Genomic DNA, 22344 nt, shown 5'->3' with positions numbered 1-22344 from the left:
TAGAGAGTTTGGTAATAGTATAGCAGCTAGGCCTGTACTCCTCCCTCATCCTTTCTTCTTTTGTAAGTCCTTGGGTTTAAAATAAACAAACAGAGCCTGGACTGATGTCCTATCTTCCTTTTACCAGCTCTTGCCTGATTTTCTTCAACTACAGTATCAGCCATTAAATCACTAGGCACTAACAATTTGGCAAGCGTTGGGTTAAGCATGAGACAAAAGTGAAATAGTTCTTGTTGTCTGAGAGCTTACATTCCTCATGGAAGAGATAACATACATATATATATGTATATACATATATATATATGTATGTATATAATAAGGGCAATTAGGTTACACAGTGAATATAGTGATAGCCTCAGAATCAGGAGGACCCAAGTTCAAATCTGGCACACTTAACTAGTTGTATGACCCTGGACAAGTCATGTAACTCTGTTTGCCTCAGTTTTCTTATCTATAAAATGAGCTAGAGAAAGAAATGGCAAACCATTCCAGCATCTGCCAAAAAAAAAAATAGGGTCATGAAGAATCAGACACTACTGAAACAGCTAAATTCTTGCTCTCTTTGTATGTATGTATGTGTGTATACATTTATGTACATATAGATATACATATGTACGTGTATTATATATGTATATATGTATGTATTGAGATGTACACATACACATTGAGATAATGTATATATATATATACATTATATATATAATGTATATACATACACAACAATCCATATTGAAAATGACTACAAGGTAGTTGGCATAGAATGCAGATGAGAGACTGAGGACCATAAGATAGAGCACTGTGTTGAGAAACAGCAAGTAAGTCAGATTGCAGAGTATGAGGAGAAAAGAAATGTGTAAGAAGACTAGAACAATAGAAAGGTAAAGGGACCAGGTTGTGAAGAGTTAAGTGTCAAACAGAGAAGTTTATATTTTGATCCTTGAAGTCATAGGGAGCCACTAGATTTTATTGAATAGGGGAATAACATGATCAGCCCTGCACCTGAGGAGTATCACTTGCCCACTGTGTGGAGGATGGATTGGGATGAGGCCAAATATATGACCATATGTGGTTAAACTTGGGGAAAAAATAGAAGACTGAGCCCTAAGTTCTGTTTTGGATTAGGTAAGAAATGGGAATCACACTCCAGGATATGGGGTGCCTGCCTCGGTGTACTGTGCCAAAATATTATTCTCTCTCCCTCCTGGAGGGACCACATGTTAAATACCAATAGGGACATCTTATTTTCATTTATTGTACATAATAAACTCTTGGGAACCTCTACCTTAAGCACACCCACTAAACTAGGAGTATGCCGGAAGGGGAAATGAGAACCTCCCATCCCTGGTGTTGAAAGAACTGCCTTCTCTCCCACTCTCCCAACTTTCTTGGTTACACCCTTTGATACAGATCTGTCTCATTTAATTCAAACAAATCAAGCTTGTTGGAGGCTTGGAAGTACTAAGTGGTAATTCCAAGCAACTTACAGAACTTCATGGAAGGGCCTTACACTGACCTCATCCTTCTTCATGGGCGTTAGTACATGGGCAAGTCTGGCTTTTTGCCCATTGCTTGTGATTCCCTACATGCCCTGGGATGGAGAGGTAATTTGCTTCTTTTTTTTCAGCCTGGTTACGTCACAAAGTTTTTCCTATAAAATATCCTTCAAAAAGCTGTTATTCTCAGAGGGCCTCAACATATTTTCCCTGTGAATAACAACAGACAGTAGTGAGACTGATGTATGAAAAACACCCAGAAGGCAGCACCACCCTTTCAAGCATAAAACTGGCCCCACTATCAGATACTGTGCCACAAGGATACTGTACGGTTTAGGAGCAGTTTTATGAAATAGTGAGAGATGAAAAGGGGATTTTTTTGTTGTTGTTTTATATGAGACATTTATCTGTTAACTCTCCTCTATAACCTGAAACCCTTTGTTTAGAATGGCCCTGTGGGTGGAGAGGAGATAAAGAAGGGGGAAAATAAGGTTTTGGGGTAGACAATGTAGTAGTGCTTTTTCTTTAGTCCTGAGAGGCCTCACCTAACATCTCAACTGTACCAAAAGCTTAAAAAGTTAAGAATTGAAAGAGAACTTAGCACCTTTAGGGTGCTACCTTCTGAAGGACTTTTCTGATCTCTGCACACACACACACACACACACACACACACACACACACACACACACACAGGAGTGCACACATGGTTAGTGGTCTCTCTCCCATGTTGTGTTTTGCGTTTACTTTTTGCATTTACATCTTTTGAATTTACTTGTCAGGTGTGTGTGCTAGTCCTCCAGCGCGACCTAAATTCCTTAAAGACAAAAACAATCTTATTTTTTTCTTCGTATCCTCAGCACCTAGCACTAATGCTTTGGATGTAGTAAGTAGTTAATGAATATCTGTTTTATGAATCCACGAACTCTCTCATTTTATAAACCCACAGAACTGATGTGACTTTCCTAAGGTCCCATGAGTTGTAAAGTAGTCTAAGATTCAAGTCCAAATTCTCAGATTGAAAATTCAGTGATTTTCCTGCCCCACTATTGGACTGAGTCCTTTTTTGTTTTTCTGTCTTACAATTTTTCAGTTTTCATCAACCAGCGCGTGATTTCAAGACTTTGCTCTCTGCTGGGAAAATAGTTTATGTTAATCAATCTAGAACCTTTACTCCTTTAAAATTAGGCAGATAATTATTTCCACTCAGTCTGAAGGGGATAGGGGAGAGGGAATTCAGAGAGTATATAGAGAACAATTGGAACAATTCGTGAAAAAGAGGTTAGAACATCTGGACAGCAGCATCTCCCTACCATTTTGACACTTTTTTTTTTTTTACACATAGAGTGAGGACACTAGAAGATGACAAACTTAAATGTGCTTTCTCTTTACTTATGACTAAGCAGCCGGGCCTCTTGCCAAACTCAAACAGATGGTCCTAAACTCTGTACTTCCCTCAAACAGGAATTCAGGCTTAAGGACCCCTTGTTTCGAAAGCCATGGGGAAGGAAGGGAGAGAGAGAAGGCGGGAAAGAAGGTTCGGGGGTAGACGGAGCGCGGTGGTGCTTTTTTATTTGTCCTGAGAGAAGGTAAGTGATCTTTTCCTTCCCATTTACTGAAGTGAGTCCTCAGAGGCCGGACTCCGCCCCTCTAGTGTGAGCACTCAGAGAAAAGCCGGTCCCTACACAAGCGTGCGGGCGCACACACCCCAGCACCGCGCCCTAATCGTCCTTCCACCGCTGCTTCTGAGACTGTGGCTGCTGTGGATGCCTTGGCCAATTACCATAGCAACCCCCGGGGTTGCTATTGTAACCCCATTACATTTAGCCTCCCAGCCAATCCCACCCTCCCTCCTTCGCCAGCTGCAGCCAACCGGCTTCTACTTGTCCCTAGACGCGCTCTATATAATCTGCCTTAGCAGCTATAAATATGAGCTTTGCGCGTGAGAACCAGAGGGAAAGGGACCGGGTGGGTTAAAAAAAAAAAAAGTTGGAAGAGAGAGGGGGAGAGAGAGAGAGAGAGAGAGAGAGAGAGAGAGAGAGAGAGAGAGAGAGAGAGAGAGAGAGAGAGAGAGAGAGAGAGAGAGAGACATTGCAAATCTTGAGCGACGACCATGCAGTGCGGGCTGCTGCCCCCACCTGGGATGAGCCTCCAGCTGTGGAAGCAGTATCTGTGCCTCAGTTTCTTGCTCCTCCTTCTACTGAACAAGGCAAGTGATGCTCCGGTACTGCACCCCCTCAAGGCGCTCCCGCTCGACCCATTATCGACTGCACCGAGCTGTACTCTTTTTTCTACTCGTAGGTCGTTCGAGCTCAGAGTTGCCCATCTCCGTGCCCGGACGGATGCCCAGACCAACCGCCTGCCTGTGCCCCCGGGGTGCCGGCTGTTTTGGACAGATGCTCCTGCTGCCTGGTGTGCGCCCGCCAGCGCGGGGAGAACTGCTCCGAGTTGCTGCCCTGCCAAGAGAGCAGCGGCCTCTACTGTGACCGCGGCGCCGACCCGAGAGCTGAAGTTGGCATCTGCATGGGTAACCCGCTTTCGTCCCCTTTGGAGCTCAGGGCCAGGAGCTTCCAGGGGCGTACTGTAGTTCCTTCTAAGGTCCCTATGGACTTGGAAATTCTTTCAAGTCAGGGTGTTTGGGCGGGGGAGGGGGGCAGACGGAGGGAAAATCATGGGAAATAATCATGGGAAAAGATAATTGAGAAAGGACTCGGGGTGGTCATGATAAGGGCAGAAGGCAAGAGGCTGGTATTGCAAGGGACTCTTCTAGAATAAGGAGAGTGTGGGGCCAAAGAGAAAGAACTCAAAAAATCCACCACTTGATATCCTTGAAGAGAATTAAGACGAATGATTGACAACTCCGAGCAGAGTTTAAAGCCGGTTAGGTCATTTCCTTTTGCGATTTCCAAGGGGAAAAGAGGAAAGGAAAGGAGAAAGCCCTGAGTGCATGCAAAATTATTATAATAATAAAGAAAAATCCATAAAATTCCCCAGGCTGTCATCTAGCAGGTTTGTTTTCACACCTGTATATTACATGTTGTTTAAAAAAAAAATGTAAAGCCAGCCCTAGAGCACCCAGAGAGTTGGATGAACTCATAGCAGGTTCTCCTTGCTGTAAACAGGATTGCAATTTCTCTCTCCAATGCCTCCACACACAATGAAAGGTACTTGAAGGCAAGGATTTTTTTGGGGGGGAGGGGGGAGGTGTCTTTGTATCTCCAGCTCCTAGCCTAGTGCCTTAAATGCTTGTTGAATTGGGAGGAGAGCAAAATAAAACAAAACCTAGAGAATTAAAAAAAACCAGCTCTGAGCCTTGTCAGGGAAAGATGATTGTCAACCTAGAACTTGTGGAAATATACCTCTTTTATGACAGGGTTGCTGAGTTAGCTACCCTAATAGCCTTGAAAATTCAACAAACATTAATTGTCCACTGTGCAGGAGGCACCTCTAAGTCACTAGGGCTAGAAGGAGAAAAAAAGGAAAACATCCACTGTTTCCTTCAACCAGACTAACAATTGATATTAGCTGAATCCTAAAGCATCCAGACTTCATTCACTTTATGACCAATTCCTCTCCACGGGCAAAGGTGAGCTGGTTAATGATATTTTAAATTGTGCTTCACCAGTGCCATAGCAAAGTTGGAAAGGAGAGTGAGGAACCCCTTGCACTTTCAAACCATAGGAAGGGGCCTTAGAGATCAGCTAGTGTAACTCCCTTATTTTATAGCAGAAGAAGCAGAGCTCTAGAGAGCTCATCAGGATCATTCTAGCACAGACTTAAAGGACTTTAAAGGATAATCTTTAATTCAACCCAGCACCATAGGCTGTGAAATTCAACCAAAGCACAATAATTGCAGGTAGAAATGAGCTTTACAATTTGAATACAAACCCAGCTATCAAGCATGTCTTAGGAACTATTTTTTGTCCAGAAGTTAGAAAAGGACAAATAGGAGATTTTGACCATTTCCAGAAATCCTTTATGTAATTACTATGGGGTGTTTTTCTATTGGTTCTCTTTCCCCCCTCTCTCTTTAACCCATGTCCCTGAACATTTTAGTTCTAGAAGAAGACAATTGTGTGTTTGATGGCATAATTTACCGAAGTGGCGAGACCTTTCAGCCAAGCTGCAAATATCAGTGCACCTGCAGAGATGGGCAAATAGGTTGCATTCCACGCTGCAACCATGACCTGCTCCTTCCTCGCCCTGACTGTCCTTTCCCAAGGAAAGTGGAAGTTCCAGGAGAATGCTGTGAGCAGTGGGTTTGTGACCCAAAGGAAGAAATTACTTTGGGAGGCCTTGCTCTACCAGGTGAGAAACTCATTAGGGCTGAAGGTCACTGGACAGGAGCCTCTTTCCACTCTGTGCCTGAATGCTAAAGGCATGCATACTCTGGGGTCCCATAAGGCACATTTCAGGATGAGAATCTGGCCTTCATTTGTTAAAATTGTGGCTTTGCTTTCCAATTTGCTCTCTCGAAGAATGCTGAGTGTCCTTAAAATCCAACCCAAGATACTGTAATGAGCTCACCAGATACCTAAAATGGGAACCTGCTAAATAGCTCTTCTTTTCCATGAGAACACTTCATAGACTTTAGACATCCTTATTTTTACAGAGAAGTAAACTGAGGCACAAATAGGTAGAGTGGTTTACTCTAAGGTTACCTAGAAAGGAAGTTGCAAAGACAGATTTTGGACCCTAGTCATCTGACTCCAAATCAAGCCAACTTAGTCCTTGGTAATACAAAAATTATGTAATAATTAAAAAGTAAATATGGAAAGTGAACTGGCCCAGGAGTCAGAAAGACTTGTGTCCATGCCCATCTCTGCCACATTTTGACTGTGAGACTCTAGGCAAGTCACTTAACTTCTCAGTTTCCCTAGCAACAAAGAAGGTGCTGACCTGATGTGACAAAAGGAAGTCTCTAATCAGGAGCTACCTATACTCATGAAATCAAAGGTAAAGATAAAATTTTTAAATTATTTTAATGCTACAACAAGTTATATAATTATAATAATTTAATATATAATAATATAAAGACTATATAATATATAATAGCTTACATGAATATTCATCCAATCCAACAAGCATTTGTGAAATTATTTTCTGAGTATTCTTTACTGTGGTAGGCACTGGAATATCTGTGAAACAGAAAAAGAAGCAGTCTCTGTCAGTCAGTAAGTAAACATTTATTAAGCACTTACTATTTGCCAGGCTGTTGGGGGGATTCAAAGGGAAGCAAAAGCAATCTCTACCCTCAGTGTGTTCAGTCTAATGGGGGAGACACGATACAAACAACTAGGTACAAGCAGGATAAACTGGAAATAATCAACAGAGAGAAGGCACTAGCATTAAAGAAGATTGGAAAAGACTTCCCATAGAAAATGAGATTTTACCTGGACCTTGAAGTTAATCCGAAAAGCCTGGAAGTGGAAATAAAGAGGGAGAACATTCCAGGCTTGTGGAACAGCAAGAAAAAATGCCCAATTGAGAGACAGAAACCTGCACTCAAGGAGGAATACAACCTGTAAATAGATATGTATATAGATGATGATTGGTAACTTTGCAATGAGTTTTCACATGAAGAATCTCATCTGATTCTCATTTCAAGCCCTACCCCCTCCGTGATACAAATACAGATCTGTGACTAGATGTTCAAAAACCATTTTACAGAATGTGAAACCAAGTCTCACAAGTTTAAGTGGATTGTCTGAGGTCACAGCTAGTAGGTAGTGGAACTACTTTGGGATTCAAACCCACACCTTCTAATATCATCATAGTGCTTTCTTCCAAAGAAGTGTTTTCTCTGACCTTCCTTTTTGGATAGTGATACTCCACTTGTATGTCCTTAAAATAAAGCTTCCTCAATAAATAGCCTGGGAAACCTTCATCCCTCTCCATGTTCTACAGAGAAATAACAGCTTAGTTCAAATCCTACCAGTAATACATACTATTCCTGTGATCTTGAGAAAGTATTTTTTACTTCTCTGGCTCTCAGTTTCCTCATCTGTATAATGAGGAGATTGGTCCAAATGAGTTCTGAAGACCTTTACAGCTCTAGAATAAATAGCTTAGGATGCTAAATGACATGGGGAGAAATGAAGTACCAAAGCATTTCCTCTAAGGAACTTAGCCATTTTCCTTAGCAAGGGAAAGAAATATTGCAGTGTTCTCACTCATCTGGTAGCAGAGATTGCTTTGCAGAAGCTGCATGTCAGCCAACAGCTAAAGCTTATTGGGATCACTTAACAATGAGGTCAGTCTTAGTGGGTGTTTTCTCCAGCCGTAGTTACTCATAAAGAACCTACTTTTGACATTTCATCCCTGGGTACCATTAACAAGTGATTTAATAATACCTTACATCTGTGGAGCACTTTAGTTTCTGTTTTTGTTTTTCTCCCAAGACTTGTTCACATAACTTCTCCTATTCTCTCTGTAACAAATCCACAAGATGAAGTGTTCTCTCATAGATCCGGAGACATAGACTGAGAGAAGGGAAGCCAGGGAGTCCTGCTTCCAAATCCTGCCTCTACCATATATTAGCTGCAAGCATTTGTCTTTATCAGTGTGCCCAAGAATAAGTCTCTGAAAATATAAGTTACAGATGACTTGGTAATCTTCAGAAGCAGAAGGAATTTCTATGCCAGGAATTCCCTATGTGGATGACATGACAAGTCCAGATGAAGAAAAAAGAAAAATAAATTAAATCAAAAACCTGTGATTTAAGCAGTGTACCATTCTCCTCATAGTTTAGAGCAACCTGGCACACTGGTTCTAAGTGTTTGTTGAACTGAATTAACTTGATAGAAAGTGGGGCCCAGAAAGGTTATGCCTTGCTCAAGGTCAACAAAATATGTGACAATGTTTAAACTAGAACAGAGTCTTTTGGACTCTACCAGAGGTGAGGAACCTGCAGCCTCAAGGTCACATGTGGCCTTCTAGGTCTTTGAGTTCAGCCTTTTGACTGAGTCCAGGTTTTACAGAACAAATCTTTTATCAAAGAGATTTGTTCTGTGAAGTTTGGATTCTGTCAAAGGGCAACACTTGAGGACCTAAAGGGTCATATGTGACCTTGAAGCTTGAAGCTGCAGGTTCCTTATGCCTTCTTTCTATGCTGTTTGATTGTTTATGCCCTTCTTTACTGGATAAAGAACTGACCTCTTGAGAGTGTCTCTTTTTTTGCCTCTTTTTGTATCCCCAGCACTTAGCACAGTGCCTGGCACACAGTAGACACTTTAAAAGTGGTTATCGACTAATCAAACTTGTACATCCAGTCCCTATCCTTATCCCATTCCATAACTATTTGTGTACATTAGACTATTCCTAAAACTTTGACTGTTGAAGTTCAATTTCATAAATATTTTTGTGGATTAGTTTTTTCCACTTAAAAACACATTCCTGATCTATGCTGACATAAAGCAGGAGGATAAAAATACACCCATATTTACTCTGCAAAATACTGTTGACTTTACTATGTGGTGAACTTTTTATTTGTAGACATTAAAGTTATCTTCCAACTTATACTGAATTGTACAATGCAACTTACAGAACAATAAATCATCAACCATGTTTAACAAATAAGGAAATAGAACCACTTAGAAAGGGAATTGGTTTGTTCCAAGTCACACATAATAAGCATAAGTTTTAATAAACTGAAGAATCTGACTGTCTTTTGTGTCAAGTATCACTTCCTACAGGAAGTTCTCCTTGAATCCCTATAGTTATCAGTGGCTCTGTCCCTCCTCAAATTATCTTACATTTACTTGTCTGTTTTTATGTCCTATCCCTAAAAAAAATGTAAGTTTCTTAAGGAGAGAGACTATTTTTCATCTTCCCCCTTCAACTTCTAAAAGGAACTTCCCCAAGTCCATCTGGGTTTCTTGGCTGCACACACAGGTAGATGAAATGGGAGTAATCAATACTATTACTTTTGGTGAGATGGAGGACTATCAAACCTTAGAATATTTCCTCCGATTCCATCCTAAGATCTTCCAGGTCTTACCATCTGCCCTATCACCACACTTTCCTTAATTAATTAGCATCTGAGCTCCTTGAAAGTGGGAGCTATCTTACTTTTTCTCTTTGTATCCCTAGCCCTTAGAAGAGTGCTTGGTACATAGTGAGTGCCTAAGAAATGCTTTTTCACTCACTCACTCACTCATTCATTCATTATTGCTTCTACAATGTCTAACCCTGTGTCTTTCCCATTGTATGTCCTTAATGATTTCCTGTTGGATTTTTTAATCAATTCTGTCAAAACTGTCCCTTCTACCTTCCCAAAGTACACTTGTGTTTTTATTATTTTTTGTAAACTTACAGATACTATTTTCTCTAGAAAATCAGCAATTAAATCTCAATCTTTCATATGCAAACCCATACCTTGAAACACCAGTAGTTATACTAAAGGCACAGATTTGGGCTGCTGGTGATGTTCTGGATGCAGAAGTTACTATTTTCTACCTTACGCTTTGTTATTGTTGTTCAGTCATTTTCAGTCAGGTCCAATTCTTTGAGACCCCATTTGATTTTCTTGGCAAAGATATTGGTGTAGTTTGACATTTCCTTCTCCAGCTCATTTTACAGATGAGGAAACTGAGGCAGACAGGGTAAAATGACTTGCCCAGGGTTACATAGCTAGTAAAATATCTGACTGAAGCTAGGTTTGAACTCAGGAAGAGAAGTCTTCCTGACTCCAAGCCCAGCACTCTATTCTCCATGCCACTAATCTTCCCTACCTTACCCCTATTCTCTCTATTTCATGAGTAATTGTTTGAAGGGTTACTTTGTGAGCACTATCTTTTTCCCAGTAATGTTGATGGTGTGTATCTTTGTCAAAGCTTATAGACAAGAGGCCACACTGGGGATTGGTGTATCTGACTCAAGCCTCAACTGTATAGAACAGACCACAGAATGGAGTGCGTGTTCTAAAAGCTGTGGGATGGGCTTTTCTACTCGGGTCACCAATAGGAATCGGCACTGTGAGATGATAAAGCAGACTCGTCTTTGCATTGTAAGACTCTGCGAACAAGAGGATGCACACGCCATTGAGAAGGTACATCTTATTAAGCAGCTTACTGAGAACAACTCTGAGAGAGTTGTATGAGAGTAGTAGCTGTGAGAGGACATATCCCAGCCATAGTATGGGTATCTCTGAAGCCAGAGTAAAATGGTATTTGTGTAGTGGGGAGGGAAGAAGTCACAAAAGAGCTAAAGAGAGGAATTAAGAAAACGTTGTACCACAGATACGTAGGCCTCCTATGGCTCAGGCACTGCTGTGAGCCAGCATCAGAGAGAAATGAAGGTAATTGAGGCCAGACTGGTTACCGCTAAGATTACCCAGTCATTAATTCCTCACTTCCTGTTAAGTGTTACAATGTCAGAAGTTGTAACATAGCAAGCTCAGAGTAGCAACAGAGAACTCAGAACTATTATACAAGACTTCAAAGTTTGCAATGAACTTTATAAATATTATCTGTTTAACCTCAAAAGAATCCTGGAAACTAGGTGTTATTATTATCCTCATTTTACAGATGAGCCAACAGACAGACAGCTGTTAAGTGACTTGCCCAGGATCACTCAGCCAGTAAGTGTCTGAGGCTAGAATTATGTTAGGTCTTCCTGACTCCAGGACTAGTACTATCTCCGATCTGCCACCTAGCTGCCACCCATTAGTGCTTCTAAAATCATTGGAGGTTGAAGAGTTGAATGGAACATTCTATCTCATTTCTTGGAAACATAGCATTCAGTTTCAGCTAGGGATATCTCTGCTTTGCTGTCATAGAATGGATGAGAGGACTTCAAGTCCATCTAAGCATTATGATCCTATAGTCATCCACATACTGAGAAACATCACTTCAGTCTAAGACAGTATACCCCAACATTACTCACTAGAGATTTCCCACTTTCATTGGTAGGGGCAGAGAAAAAATATTGTTGGCCTTGAGCCCTATTTATAATTGATGGCTAGAAATGAGCTCAGATTAATGCAAGAAAAATGAAATAAATGCAATATACTAATTCTATAAAATAGTTCTCAAGCTTTTTGGTCTCAGGACCCTTTTATACTCTTAAAAATTATTGAGGATCCCCAAAGAGCTTTTGCCTAGATGGGTTATATCTATTAATATTTTGTGGTTGTTCAGTTGTTTTTCAGTCATATCTGACTCTGTGACCCTTTGGGGTTTTCTTGGCAAGTGGTTTGCCATTTCCTTCTCCAGCTCATTTTACAGATGAGCAAACTGAGGCAAACAGGATTAAGTGACTTATCCCAGGGTCACAGAGCTTGTAATTCTCTGAGGCTGGATTTGACCACAGGAAGGTGTGTCTTACTGACTTCAGGTTCAGCACTCTAGCCACTGTGTCACCTAACTGACCCCATGGAAATTTACCATATCAAAAATCAAAACCAATGATTTTAATTTATTTCATTTAAAATAACACTAGTAAGCCTGTTATATATTAACATAAGTAATATATTTTTATGAAAAATAACTATACTTTCCTTAACAAAATTATTAGTGATAAGAGTAGAGCTCTTTTACATGTTTTTGCAACTCTTATATGCTTGGCTTAATGGAAGACACCTGTATTCTCATATGTATTTCTACATTCAGTCTATTGTCATATGCTGTTTTCATTCAAGTGGGTGAAGAAGATCCAGTCTTACACAGATATGCAGTTGGAAAAGGAAGAAATATCTTAAAAGGCAAAAAAAAAAAAAAAAACAAACAAATCTTAGGAAAATTATAAAAAGAAATTGTTGACCGCACGGACTTCTTGAAAGTGTTGGAGATTCCCAGGGGGTCTTCAGAATACACTTTGAAAACTAAAAAAATACTTGCTAATGAAAGGGGAGCAGGACAGATTTGTAACCTTCAAAGAGCTAAAATTTAATAGCACTTTAATTTTTGAAATGTCTCAGTATATTGCTTTAAAAGTTCTTTCAACCTATTTTTTTTTAAATTTGGCTTTATTTATTGCTTTCTTTCTCCCAAACTACAACTATTTTCCATATAGGAAAAATATTGTATGACTAGCAACTAGTCTGGTATCTGGCAACCTTTTTAAAGTTTCACATATTTTCTAGACCAGCGTTTCCCAATTTAAACTACTGCAGACTAGCAAAATACCTCCATTCCCATCCACTGACTAATTGCTCTGTCCTCGGCAGCCTATGTGGGGTGGCTCTTAGACGATCAGGAAGCAAGAAAGAGAATTGTAAAAAGAAAAAAAAATGTAGAAGGAGGATTATAGAGAAGGTGTTACTTTATTAAAGTTATAAGTTTTTAAATGGTAGTGAAAGTTTTATGAACTGGTAAAATTTGTCATCACTTTTGCTTGGGAAACCTTGCCCTAGACTTCCTAAGTATTCTCGAAATTGCATATCAGAATAAGTCACTGATTATCCCAAGACTATACCTCATGTCATACATCTCTCTCTCTTTTAGAAAGGAAAAAAGTGTCTCCGTACTAAGAAGTCCCTCAAGGCCATCCACTTACAATATAAGAACTGCAGTAGCACCCAGACATACAAGCCCAAGTACTGTGGCATCTGTACTGATGGCCGATGCTGTACTCCTCACAATACCAAAACCATCCAAGTGACATTTCATTGTCCTCAAGGACAAATTGTCAAGAAGTCCATGATGTTCATCAGTACTTGTGCCTGTCACACCAACTGTCCCCAGAGTAATGATGCCTTCCTCCAAGATTTAGAACCCAAGCCTAGAAGAATAAAGATATAAGCTGTGTAGGACAGGCAACATGGTGATGGAGAAAATTTGGAAATAAGCCAAAACATGACCCATTCATTCGAATATAAGGTAAATGGGTTAAAAATCGATAACTTTGTTCCCATCTGAGTATGTATTTAATATGTTCTCTGGCATTACTTATAGCTAGCTAGCTTATTTTTGTGTTACCTGAAGGGAAGGAGAAATTTAGTAACTAAAGCAAGGAGTCCAAGTAGAATAAAGTTAAGTAAAAGATAAAGTTCAGTGACAGGTTAATTTTCTATGATTCTGTTTAGACATTAAAGGTGTTATAATCATAACAAACAGCTGTGTATTTTTCCTTGGTATGCTACGCACATTGCATGATGGTGTTTTGCCTTTGAGTAGAGTATTAGGTACTCATCTCATAGTGTCTCAAATGATAGGCTTATCCTAGAATGATACCAACCACATCACTGTACAACTAAATTGTTCTAGAGTCACATTTTGACTTATGGGGGCTCTGCTGTTTATCCATTTGCATCCAAAATTTGGGGAGCATTTAATAAAAACAAAATGTAAGCTAGCATGGGAGGTAGCTCTGATACTACATTTTTTATCTGAATAGAGATTATTCACCTATTTTGATATGTATTGCACAGAAAGAGACATACAGTGTCCACACTCATAAACTGGGTAGTAGGTCCCTTCGTGGAATAAGTGATATCTAGCAGCAGGTTAGTCTGGCTTTACAGGTCATAATAAGCCTTGTTGCATTTCAAACTCTTTACAATAAAGAGGAAGAGCAAAATATTCAGCAGGAGGTAACTCTCTCCACCAAGGCTAATGCCACTTTCCAAGAGCTTCCAGTCCTTTCCACATGTTCATTTTCTTTGACATTCTGAAGCATGCTTTAGCTGTCTGTGTTGTTTTTGAGTGCACTTATAACTGAATTCCAGACACGAGAATAAGCAGTTGCTATGATGGTGTGATAAACCACCACAATGGCATATGGTCCCAAATGTGGAATTAATGTAGCTATGACTTATTAAACTATATATGACCCATAATAAAACACACCATAAATAAGATATATGTGTACACATGTGTATCCCTATGAGTCTGCAAGATAAGCTACACCATTAAATCTGTAAATTCCTCTTGTTTTGTGCATTGAACTTGTTTTCTTGTTATATTAATAAAGCATTAATGTAAATATAGAAATTGTATATTTTGTAAAATATCATTTTTATTTTTCTGTACTTGTCAAACATACTGAATAAACAAGTTGTGAAAGTGTGTTATTTTGTCAGCATTTATTCAAGGCTCCTGTTACATTTGTACTTTGAAATGTAATAATCAAAATGCATTGTCAGTTTCAGAACCAAATGAATGCCCATTTATCGATGTTGCTTGCAAACATGGGTGATGATTCATTGACCTTTAGTAGTATATAAAAACACTATCTGTTTATATCAGACAAGATATTTGTAGGTAAGCTTATTAACTCCTTTATAAGAAGGGGTATTTAAAGGCTGTGGCTTCTTGATACAAAACATTCACATGAAAACTAAAATATATTTTTAATAGATATCTTATCTATATATTCATCAATAGTCAGCAAGCACTTATTAAACACTTACTAACTGAAAGAATCCAATAAAGAGGTGAGCCTTTGTGTAAAAATAGCAATCAGCCCAGCAGAGAACCAGTCAAAGGTGAATCAGTCTGTTAGTAGAATTCTAGGGGCAGCTAGGTGGCACAGTGGATAGAACACTGGCCCTGGAGTGAGAAGGACCCAAGTTCAAATCTGACCTCAAACATTTGACATTTACTAGCCGTGTAATTCTGGGCAAGTCACACAACCCCAATTGCCTCTCCCCCCCAAAAAAAATTCTAGTTGACAGTATTCCAGTTTGAAATGTGGAACCAAGGACAAAGAGGAAATTGCTCTTGGAGGATTTAAGGATCATGGGTGAGGAGAGTAGTTTTTCAGAGAGTCATCAAGGAAACTGAATTAATACCAGACAGTGAATCTAGCTGGATTCTGAGAGACTGGACCAGTAGGATACAACAGGAGCAACTACCATCTAGGGAGAGGTAGCTTCAGCATCATGACCTGTCCATGGAGAAAACAATGGCTATGAACTCCACAAAAGAGTGATTCAAAGCCCAACAAAGGTTGACACCCAAGGGGAAATTTATGAGGATCCTACAAAGACCGAAAAAAGCTCCCAAGAACCGAAAGTTAGAAGTTCCCTTTTGTCATATGTGAGCCTTTGTAATTCAAGTTTGTGTCAATTCTACCTATGGACCATTTGCATATTTTGGGGAGTGTACCCCAGACTATTTTTGGAGGGAAGGAGTTCTATACCAAATGTTGGTATTATACTATCTCAGTAAATGCCTTCACTAAAAGTAAATTAAGTATTCCTAACTGTTAATAGGAAACAAATTATGGGTTGGTCATGAGTACTAGTAACAGAAATATAGCTCCTCAGGGTTACTTTTAGAATTCTGAGAAGGACTTATAGCCACTCTCTAGCGACCTAATAAGTCAGTACAAGTGGAAGTTGTAGAGAATTAATGTCAGCAGTATGTAGTGCTAAACTCAGTCATCATTCCTTACCAGCCTGTGTACTCTTGTCCCATGAATGAACAAAACCTCTCCATACTCTTAACTACCTCTCTGTAAAGAGAAAGAAGACTTTAAGGATTCTCCTAAGAACATACTGGCCCCAAACTTCTTCCCATGACTCTTCTATGTACATTTCTTAGAGATACATGTCCAAATACCTTAGCTATTTGTCCTACATGGAGTTGACACCTTCATTGTGGAAATTAGAAAAGAAAACATGAGAGAGAATGGAGGAAGAATTTTCTCCATTGTTCTCTGCAACCAAGAAACACATACATACACAAATGCATCACTCAGTCAGCAAGTTGAGAATCAGAGATGTGACAGTGAATTTGATTACGATTTTTTTTTATTTTTAATGTTCTACAATCACTACCATAAAACTTAGATTTTCCCCCCCTACCTACTCCCCATCATCTCCCTCCCTCCCCAAGATGGCATATAATTCTACACAGAATCTACAAATACTTTCCCACTGAATACATTTTCACTATAGTCATGCTGTGTAGATGAACTAAAATAAATGGAAATCATATAACAAATCAAAACATAATACACACATACGCAGAAATGATCTGCTACATTCTGCGAATGAATTCCATACTTCTTTCTCTGAGCGTGGAAGGCATTTTGCCTTAAAAGACCATGGGGAATTTTTTTTTTTTTTTTGTAGTTCTTACGTTGTTACAAAGTTCCAAATCTACCAGAAAAAACTCTCGCACACTGTGATTGTTGCTGTGCACAAATTCCTCCTGGTTCTGCTCCTTTCACTCAGCATCGATCATATAAGTCCTTCCAGGCTTCTCTGAAGTCTTCTTGTTCATCATTTCTTATGGCGCAATAGTACTCCATTACATTCATATACCATAATTTATTCAGCCATTCCCCAATTGATGGGCATCCCCTTGATTTCCAGTTTTTGGCAACTACAAAGTGCTGCTATAAATATTTTTGTACATGTGGGACCCTTTCCCATTTTTATGATCTCTTGGGGATACAATCCTAGAAGCAATGTTACTGGGTCAAAGGGTATGCACATTTTTGGAGCCATAGTTCTAAACCGCTCTCCAAAATGGTTGGATGAGCTCACAGCTCCACCAACAATGAATTAGTGTTGCAACTCTCCCACATCTTCTCCAACATTTATCATTTTTCCTGATCTGTCATATTTGCCAATCTAATAGGTGTGATGTGGTACCTCATAGTTTTGATTTGTATCTCTGTAATCAAAAGTGATTTAGAGCATTTTTTCATATGATTATAAATGTCTTTAATTTCTTCCTCTGAAAATTGCCTGTTCATATCCTTTGACCATTTATCAATTGGGGAATGACTTGTATTGTTGTTCATTTGACTCAATTCTCTATATATTCTAGAAATGAGGCCTTTATCCCCAAAGATTAGCTGTAAAAATTCTTTGCCAATTTACTACATCCCTCTGAATTTTGGTTGCATTGGGTTTGGTTGTGCAAAAACTTTTCAGTCTGATGTAATCAAAATTATTCATGTTGCATTTTATAATGCTTTCTCCCTCATCTTTAGTCAAAAATTCTTCCCTTCTCCATAAATCTGATAAATACACTATTCCTTGCTCCTCCAGTTTGTCCATAGTATCAATCTTTATTCTTAGATCATGTACCCATTTGGACTTTATTCTTGCATAAGGTGTCAGGCATGGGTCTATGCCTAGTTTCTGCCACATTATTATCCAGTTTTCCCAGCAATTTTTGTCAAACAGTGAGTTCTTATCCCAGAAGCTGGGGTCCTTGGGTTTATCGAACAGGAGGTTGTTATATTCCTTGCTTACTGTGTCTTGGGTGCCTAGTTTACTCCATTTGTCTACCTTTCTGTTTCCTAACTAGTACCAAGTGGTTTTGATAATTGCTGCTTTATAATATAATTTGAGATTTGGTAGCACTAGACTACCTTCCCTAGCATTTCTTTTCAATAACCCCTTTGATATTCTGGACCTTTTGTTATTCCAGATGAATTTTGATATTATTTTATCCAGCTCTAGAAAAATAATTATCTGATAGTTTAATTGGTATGGCACTAAATAAGTAAATTAATTTAGGTGGAATTGTCATTTTTATTATATTAGCTCAGCCTACCCATGAGCAACTGATGTTTTTCCACTTACTTAGATCTGACTTTATTTGTGCAAAAAGTGTCTTGTAATTGTGTTCATATAGTCCCTGGGTTTGTTTTGGCAGGTAAACTCCCAAATATTTTATAGTGTCTACCATAGCTTTAAGTGGGATTTCTCTTTCTATCTCTTGCTGTTGGACTTTGTTGCTAATACATAGGAGTGCAGAAGATTTGTGTGGGTTTATTTTGTAACCTGCAACTTTGCCAAAGTTGTTTATTATTTCAAGTAGTTTTTTACTTGAATCTTGGGATTCTCTAAGTATATCATCATATCATATCCAAAGAGTGGTAACTTAGTTTTTTCTTTGCCTATTCTTATTCCTTCAATTTCTTTATCTTGTCTAATTGCTACAGCTAACATTTCTAGTACCATACTGAATAATAGTGGTGATAATGTACATCCTTGTTTCACCCCTGATCTTATTGGAAATGCATCTAGTTTATCTCCATTGCATATAATGCTTGCTGAAGGTTTTAGGTAGATACTGCTTATTATTTTATGGAAAGGTCCCTTTATTCTTATGTTCTCCAGTGTTTTTAATAGAAATGGGTGTTGTATTTTGTCAAAAGCTTTTTCTGCATCTTTTGAGATAATCATGTGTTTTTTGTTAGCTTTGTTGTTGATATGATTGATAATGCTAATAGTTTTCCTAATATTGAACCAGCCCTGCATTCCTGGTATGAATCTTACCTGATCATAATGTATTATTCTCATGATAAGATGCTGTATTCATTTTGCTAAAATCTTATTTAAAATTTTTGCATCTACATTCATTAGAGAAATTGGTCTATAATTTTCTTTCTCTGTTTTGCCTCTTTCTGGTTTAGGTATCAAAACCATATTTGTATCATAGAAAGAATGTAGGAGGACTCCTTCTTCCCCAATTTTCAAAAATAGTCTATATAATATTGGAATTAACTATTCTTTAAATGTTTGATAGAATTTACTTATAAATCCATCCGGACCTGGAGATTTTTTCTGGAGATTTTTAGTTGATCTTTGGTTGTAGTCTCAACTCCTTTGCCTTACAGAATATTGGATTCCAATTCCTTCAATCTTTTAATGTAGAAGCTGCAAGATCCTGTATGATCCTGACTGTAGCTCCTCGATATTTGAATGGTTTCTTTCCAGTTGCCTGTAGTATTTTCTCCTTCACTTGATAGATCTGGAATTTGGTAACAATATTTCTTGGGGTTTTGAGTTTGGGATCCCTTTCAGGAGGTGAATGGTGGATTCTTTTGATGACTATTTTGCCCTCTAGATCTAGCCCTTCTGGGCAGTTTTCCTTGATGATTTCCTGGAAGATGTTCTCCAGACCCTTTTTTTCAATGTGGTTTTCTAGCAGGCCAATAATTCTTAAATTTTCTCTCCTGGATCTATTTTCCAGGTCAGTTGTTTATCCAATTAGATATTTTACATTTTCTTCTATCTTTTCATTCTTTAGATTTTGTTTGACTGATTCATGCTGTCTCATAGAATCATTAGTTTCTACTTGCCCAATTCTAATCTTTATCAAATTATTTTCTTCAGTTAACTTTTGTATCTCCTTTTCCATCTGTCCAATTTTTCCTTTTAAGGAGTTATTTTCTCCAGTTAATTGTTGTACTTCCTTTCCCATTTGTTCAATTTTCCTTTTCAAAAAGATGTTCTCATCAGGGAATTATTTTTTTGTACTTTTAAAATCATTGGTGAGTTTTTCTTTTATTTCCTTCTTCAACTGTTCCAGGAGAGCTGTTTGTGCATGCGAGCAGTTCATGGTCCCTTCTGAATTTTCAGATGGAAGTACAGTCTCACTACTGACCTCTTTGGTACTTGTGTTTTGGTCCTTGTCCCCATAGAAAGATTCTATGGTCTCTTCAACCTTCTTTTGCTTTTTCTTGTTCATGATGTTGATTGCGTGTTGTGGCTTCTGGTTCTTTCAGTTAGAAGCTGCAGAACTTGGTGTTGAGCTGACTTGTGTGAAAAAACTAAGAGCAGGTTTTTGTTTTGTGTTTCCTGGATCAGCCCTGGGGTTAGCTTGTTAAGCATGGGGGAGGGGTGGTCTGGTCAAGGGAGATCACCTCAGATGAACTGAGGCAAAGGCAAGCTCAGGGGATGGTGATCACAGCTGCCCTATTGTCTTCTGGTTTCCCCTGGAGTGCTGAGGCATGCCTACATCCTAGTGAGAGTTTCCTCTGCCCTGGGGCCCCTTTCCTTCTGGTTTGCCTCCACCATAGTAGGAGGAATACCCCTTAACTATTTTCCTAGCCTCTGGTATTATGAGACTATTTGCCCCCTCTACTGTTCCTGCTGATCCAGGATTTTTCTGGGAAAATATTTTATGGTTCTTTCAAGGTCATCAAGGGGGGAGGAGAGAGTATTTACTGATCACTCCACCATCCTGGCTCCCAGAAGTTCAAGTAAGTGACTTACATACATTTAATCTGCAGGCTGAAAGTCTCAGGAGCTGCTGTAGCTGATATCTGGTGCTCAGTGGCAGTCACTCACTCGGCTCTGCTGGTCTCTCACTCTGAGCTCGGGCTCTGCTGGTTCTGCCTGCTGCTGTCTCAGGTTTCCTGGGGCCCTCCTGCTCTGTGGTGTTGGTCACACTGCACTGTGCACTGTGGGCTCACCCCTACGGAACAGATTCTTCCCATGAACCTTCCAGTCTGTCCTGGGCTTTGAATCTGCCACAGTCTGTCTCCTATTGGATTCTGCACCTCCAAAATTTGGTCAGATTCTCTTTTTAGAGGTATCTGAAGGAGTTTGTCTAAGAACTTAGGTGAGTCGTTGCTCTCATTCTGCCATCTTGGCTCTCCCCCCCCTCCCGAGTTTTTTTTTATTACATTTTTAAAAGAAATTCATGAAAATATGTATTTTACCAACATCTATATTTTTAAAAACTGATAGCCATAACTAGCATGTTAAAGTCAATAAAAATCCCACATTTATGAACAAGATTAAATATTAAAATTTCAGATGAAATATGAACTAGAAATTGAGGGCTTCCAATATATAAATTGAGCATACCCTTTTATATGTGGATGTCATTGGGTGATGTCTTGAATCATGGGTGAGTCGTATTTTAAGTGAGGTAGAGTTGCATAAAGTCATCAGCCTCACTCTCTCTTCCAGAATCATCAAAGTCCAGTGGCAAGACAAAGTCAGGATGACTGGCAATGACCCAGCATGCAGTGAATACCCTACGTATCTTCCATGCCTGACCAAGCTCTAAGCACTCCACAGTGCCTGCTTCAGCTACCTTCATGGTGGCCATTGGAACAAATTGTTCTCATCTCCACATTTAACTGAGGGAAGTCTTCACATGCTTGGGGTAGACACACCCATAACTCACTGATGGGTTTGAGGTCTGTCAGTTATCCTCAACCTGGTTTAGTCCATCAGCCAAGACAGTTTCACAGGGGTGTGGCCACTGCCAATGCTACAACTTCTTGGAGTCCCTGAGCTCTCACAATAGAGATGCAAGTCCTCCCCAAGCACCAATTGATCAGGAAATAAACAAATATTTATTAAGCACCTACCCTGAGACAGGCAATGTGCTAGGCATTGGAGATTCAAAGACAAAAGTGAAATACTTCTTTCCCTCAAAGTGTTTACATTGTATCAGGGGATTCAATGTGTACATATAAAATTATGTATAAAATAAAATATTTTGTTGGGGAGGCATTGGCAGTTGGGGAGATAAGGAAATGCTTCATATATACCCGCACAAGTGCAATCATATCAGAATTAATAGGAATCAATCCAACATAAACTGGGGTTTACTAAAGGTATAATTTTATGTTCTCTAGAATATGGTATTTTTAAGACATAAGGGATCTTGGAAGTGACCTAATCCAGCATTTCCTAAATTCTATTATACAGAACTTTTATGCCCTTGTGATGTTAATATGTATATCTTGGGAAATACTGATGCAAATAATATTTTCCTAAAATATTAAATATGAATTTATAATGCATAAATGGAAATCTGTTGACTCACAGATAAAAGTGATAAGTAATATAATCTTTACACAACTCTAAGGGATGGAAAGAGAAGGTATTATTAATTCACTTCATTGTTAAGGAAAAATTTGAAAGGTTGTGGCCTGCCTAAGGTTATACAACCAGTAAATGAGAGAGCTGGACCTTAAACCAGGTCATCTGTTTTCTGCTTCCAATGCCATTATGTTCCACCTTTCGAGGAAGATCAAGAGTGTTCAAGGAAACATTTCTGGAATTTTAATGGAAATTAGTTGGAAAAAAACTCACCATGATTTGCTATACAGATGTTTGCTCTAGACACAATCTTTCAGGAATGTATCTAACATATCAAATGAAAAAAATTGTATTTACAGCAACTATAATTATGCAACTTTT

The 22344-nt window shown here is 38.9% G+C and overlaps 1 protein-coding gene across 1 annotated transcript; it reads left to right on the top strand.

Moving 5' to 3' along the window:
- The first annotated feature begins 2905 nt into the window (after positions 1-2905).
- Positions 2906-14499, top strand: CCN3 (cellular communication network factor 3). The gene is made up of 5 exons (XM_072603215.1): positions 2906-3699; positions 3792-4017; positions 5547-5798; positions 10325-10539; positions 12935-14499. The coding sequence occupies exons 1-5, from the start codon at positions 3604-3606 to the stop codon at positions 13229-13231; spliced, it is 1086 nt and encodes a 361-aa protein (XP_072459316.1). The 5' UTR covers positions 2906-3603; the 3' UTR covers positions 13232-14499.
- The last annotated feature ends 7845 nt before the right edge of the window (positions 14500-22344 follow it).

Source organism: Notamacropus eugenii, chromosome 4 (genome assembly GCF_028372415.1).
Source record: "Notamacropus eugenii isolate mMacEug1 chromosome 4, mMacEug1.pri_v2, whole genome shotgun sequence".
In the NCBI taxonomy this organism is placed as follows: domain Eukaryota; kingdom Metazoa; phylum Chordata; class Mammalia; order Diprotodontia; family Macropodidae; genus Notamacropus; species Notamacropus eugenii.
The sequence above is the reverse complement of the archived record's forward strand: the minus strand, read 5'-3'. Positions and strand labels throughout refer to the sequence as shown.

Coding starts and splice junctions, on each gene's coding strand:
- CCN3 (XM_072603215.1), top strand. CDS start 3,604: ATGCAGTGCGGGCTGCTGCCCCCACCTGGGATGAGCCTCCAGCTGTGG. Junction 4,018..5,546: donor TGAAGTTGGCATCTGCATGG/GTAACCCGCTTT, acceptor TGAACATTTTAG/TTCTAGAAGAAGACAATTGT. Junction 5,799..10,324: donor GGGAGGCCTTGCTCTACCAG/GTGAGAAACTCA, acceptor TCTTTGTCAAAG/CTTATAGACAAGAGGCCACA.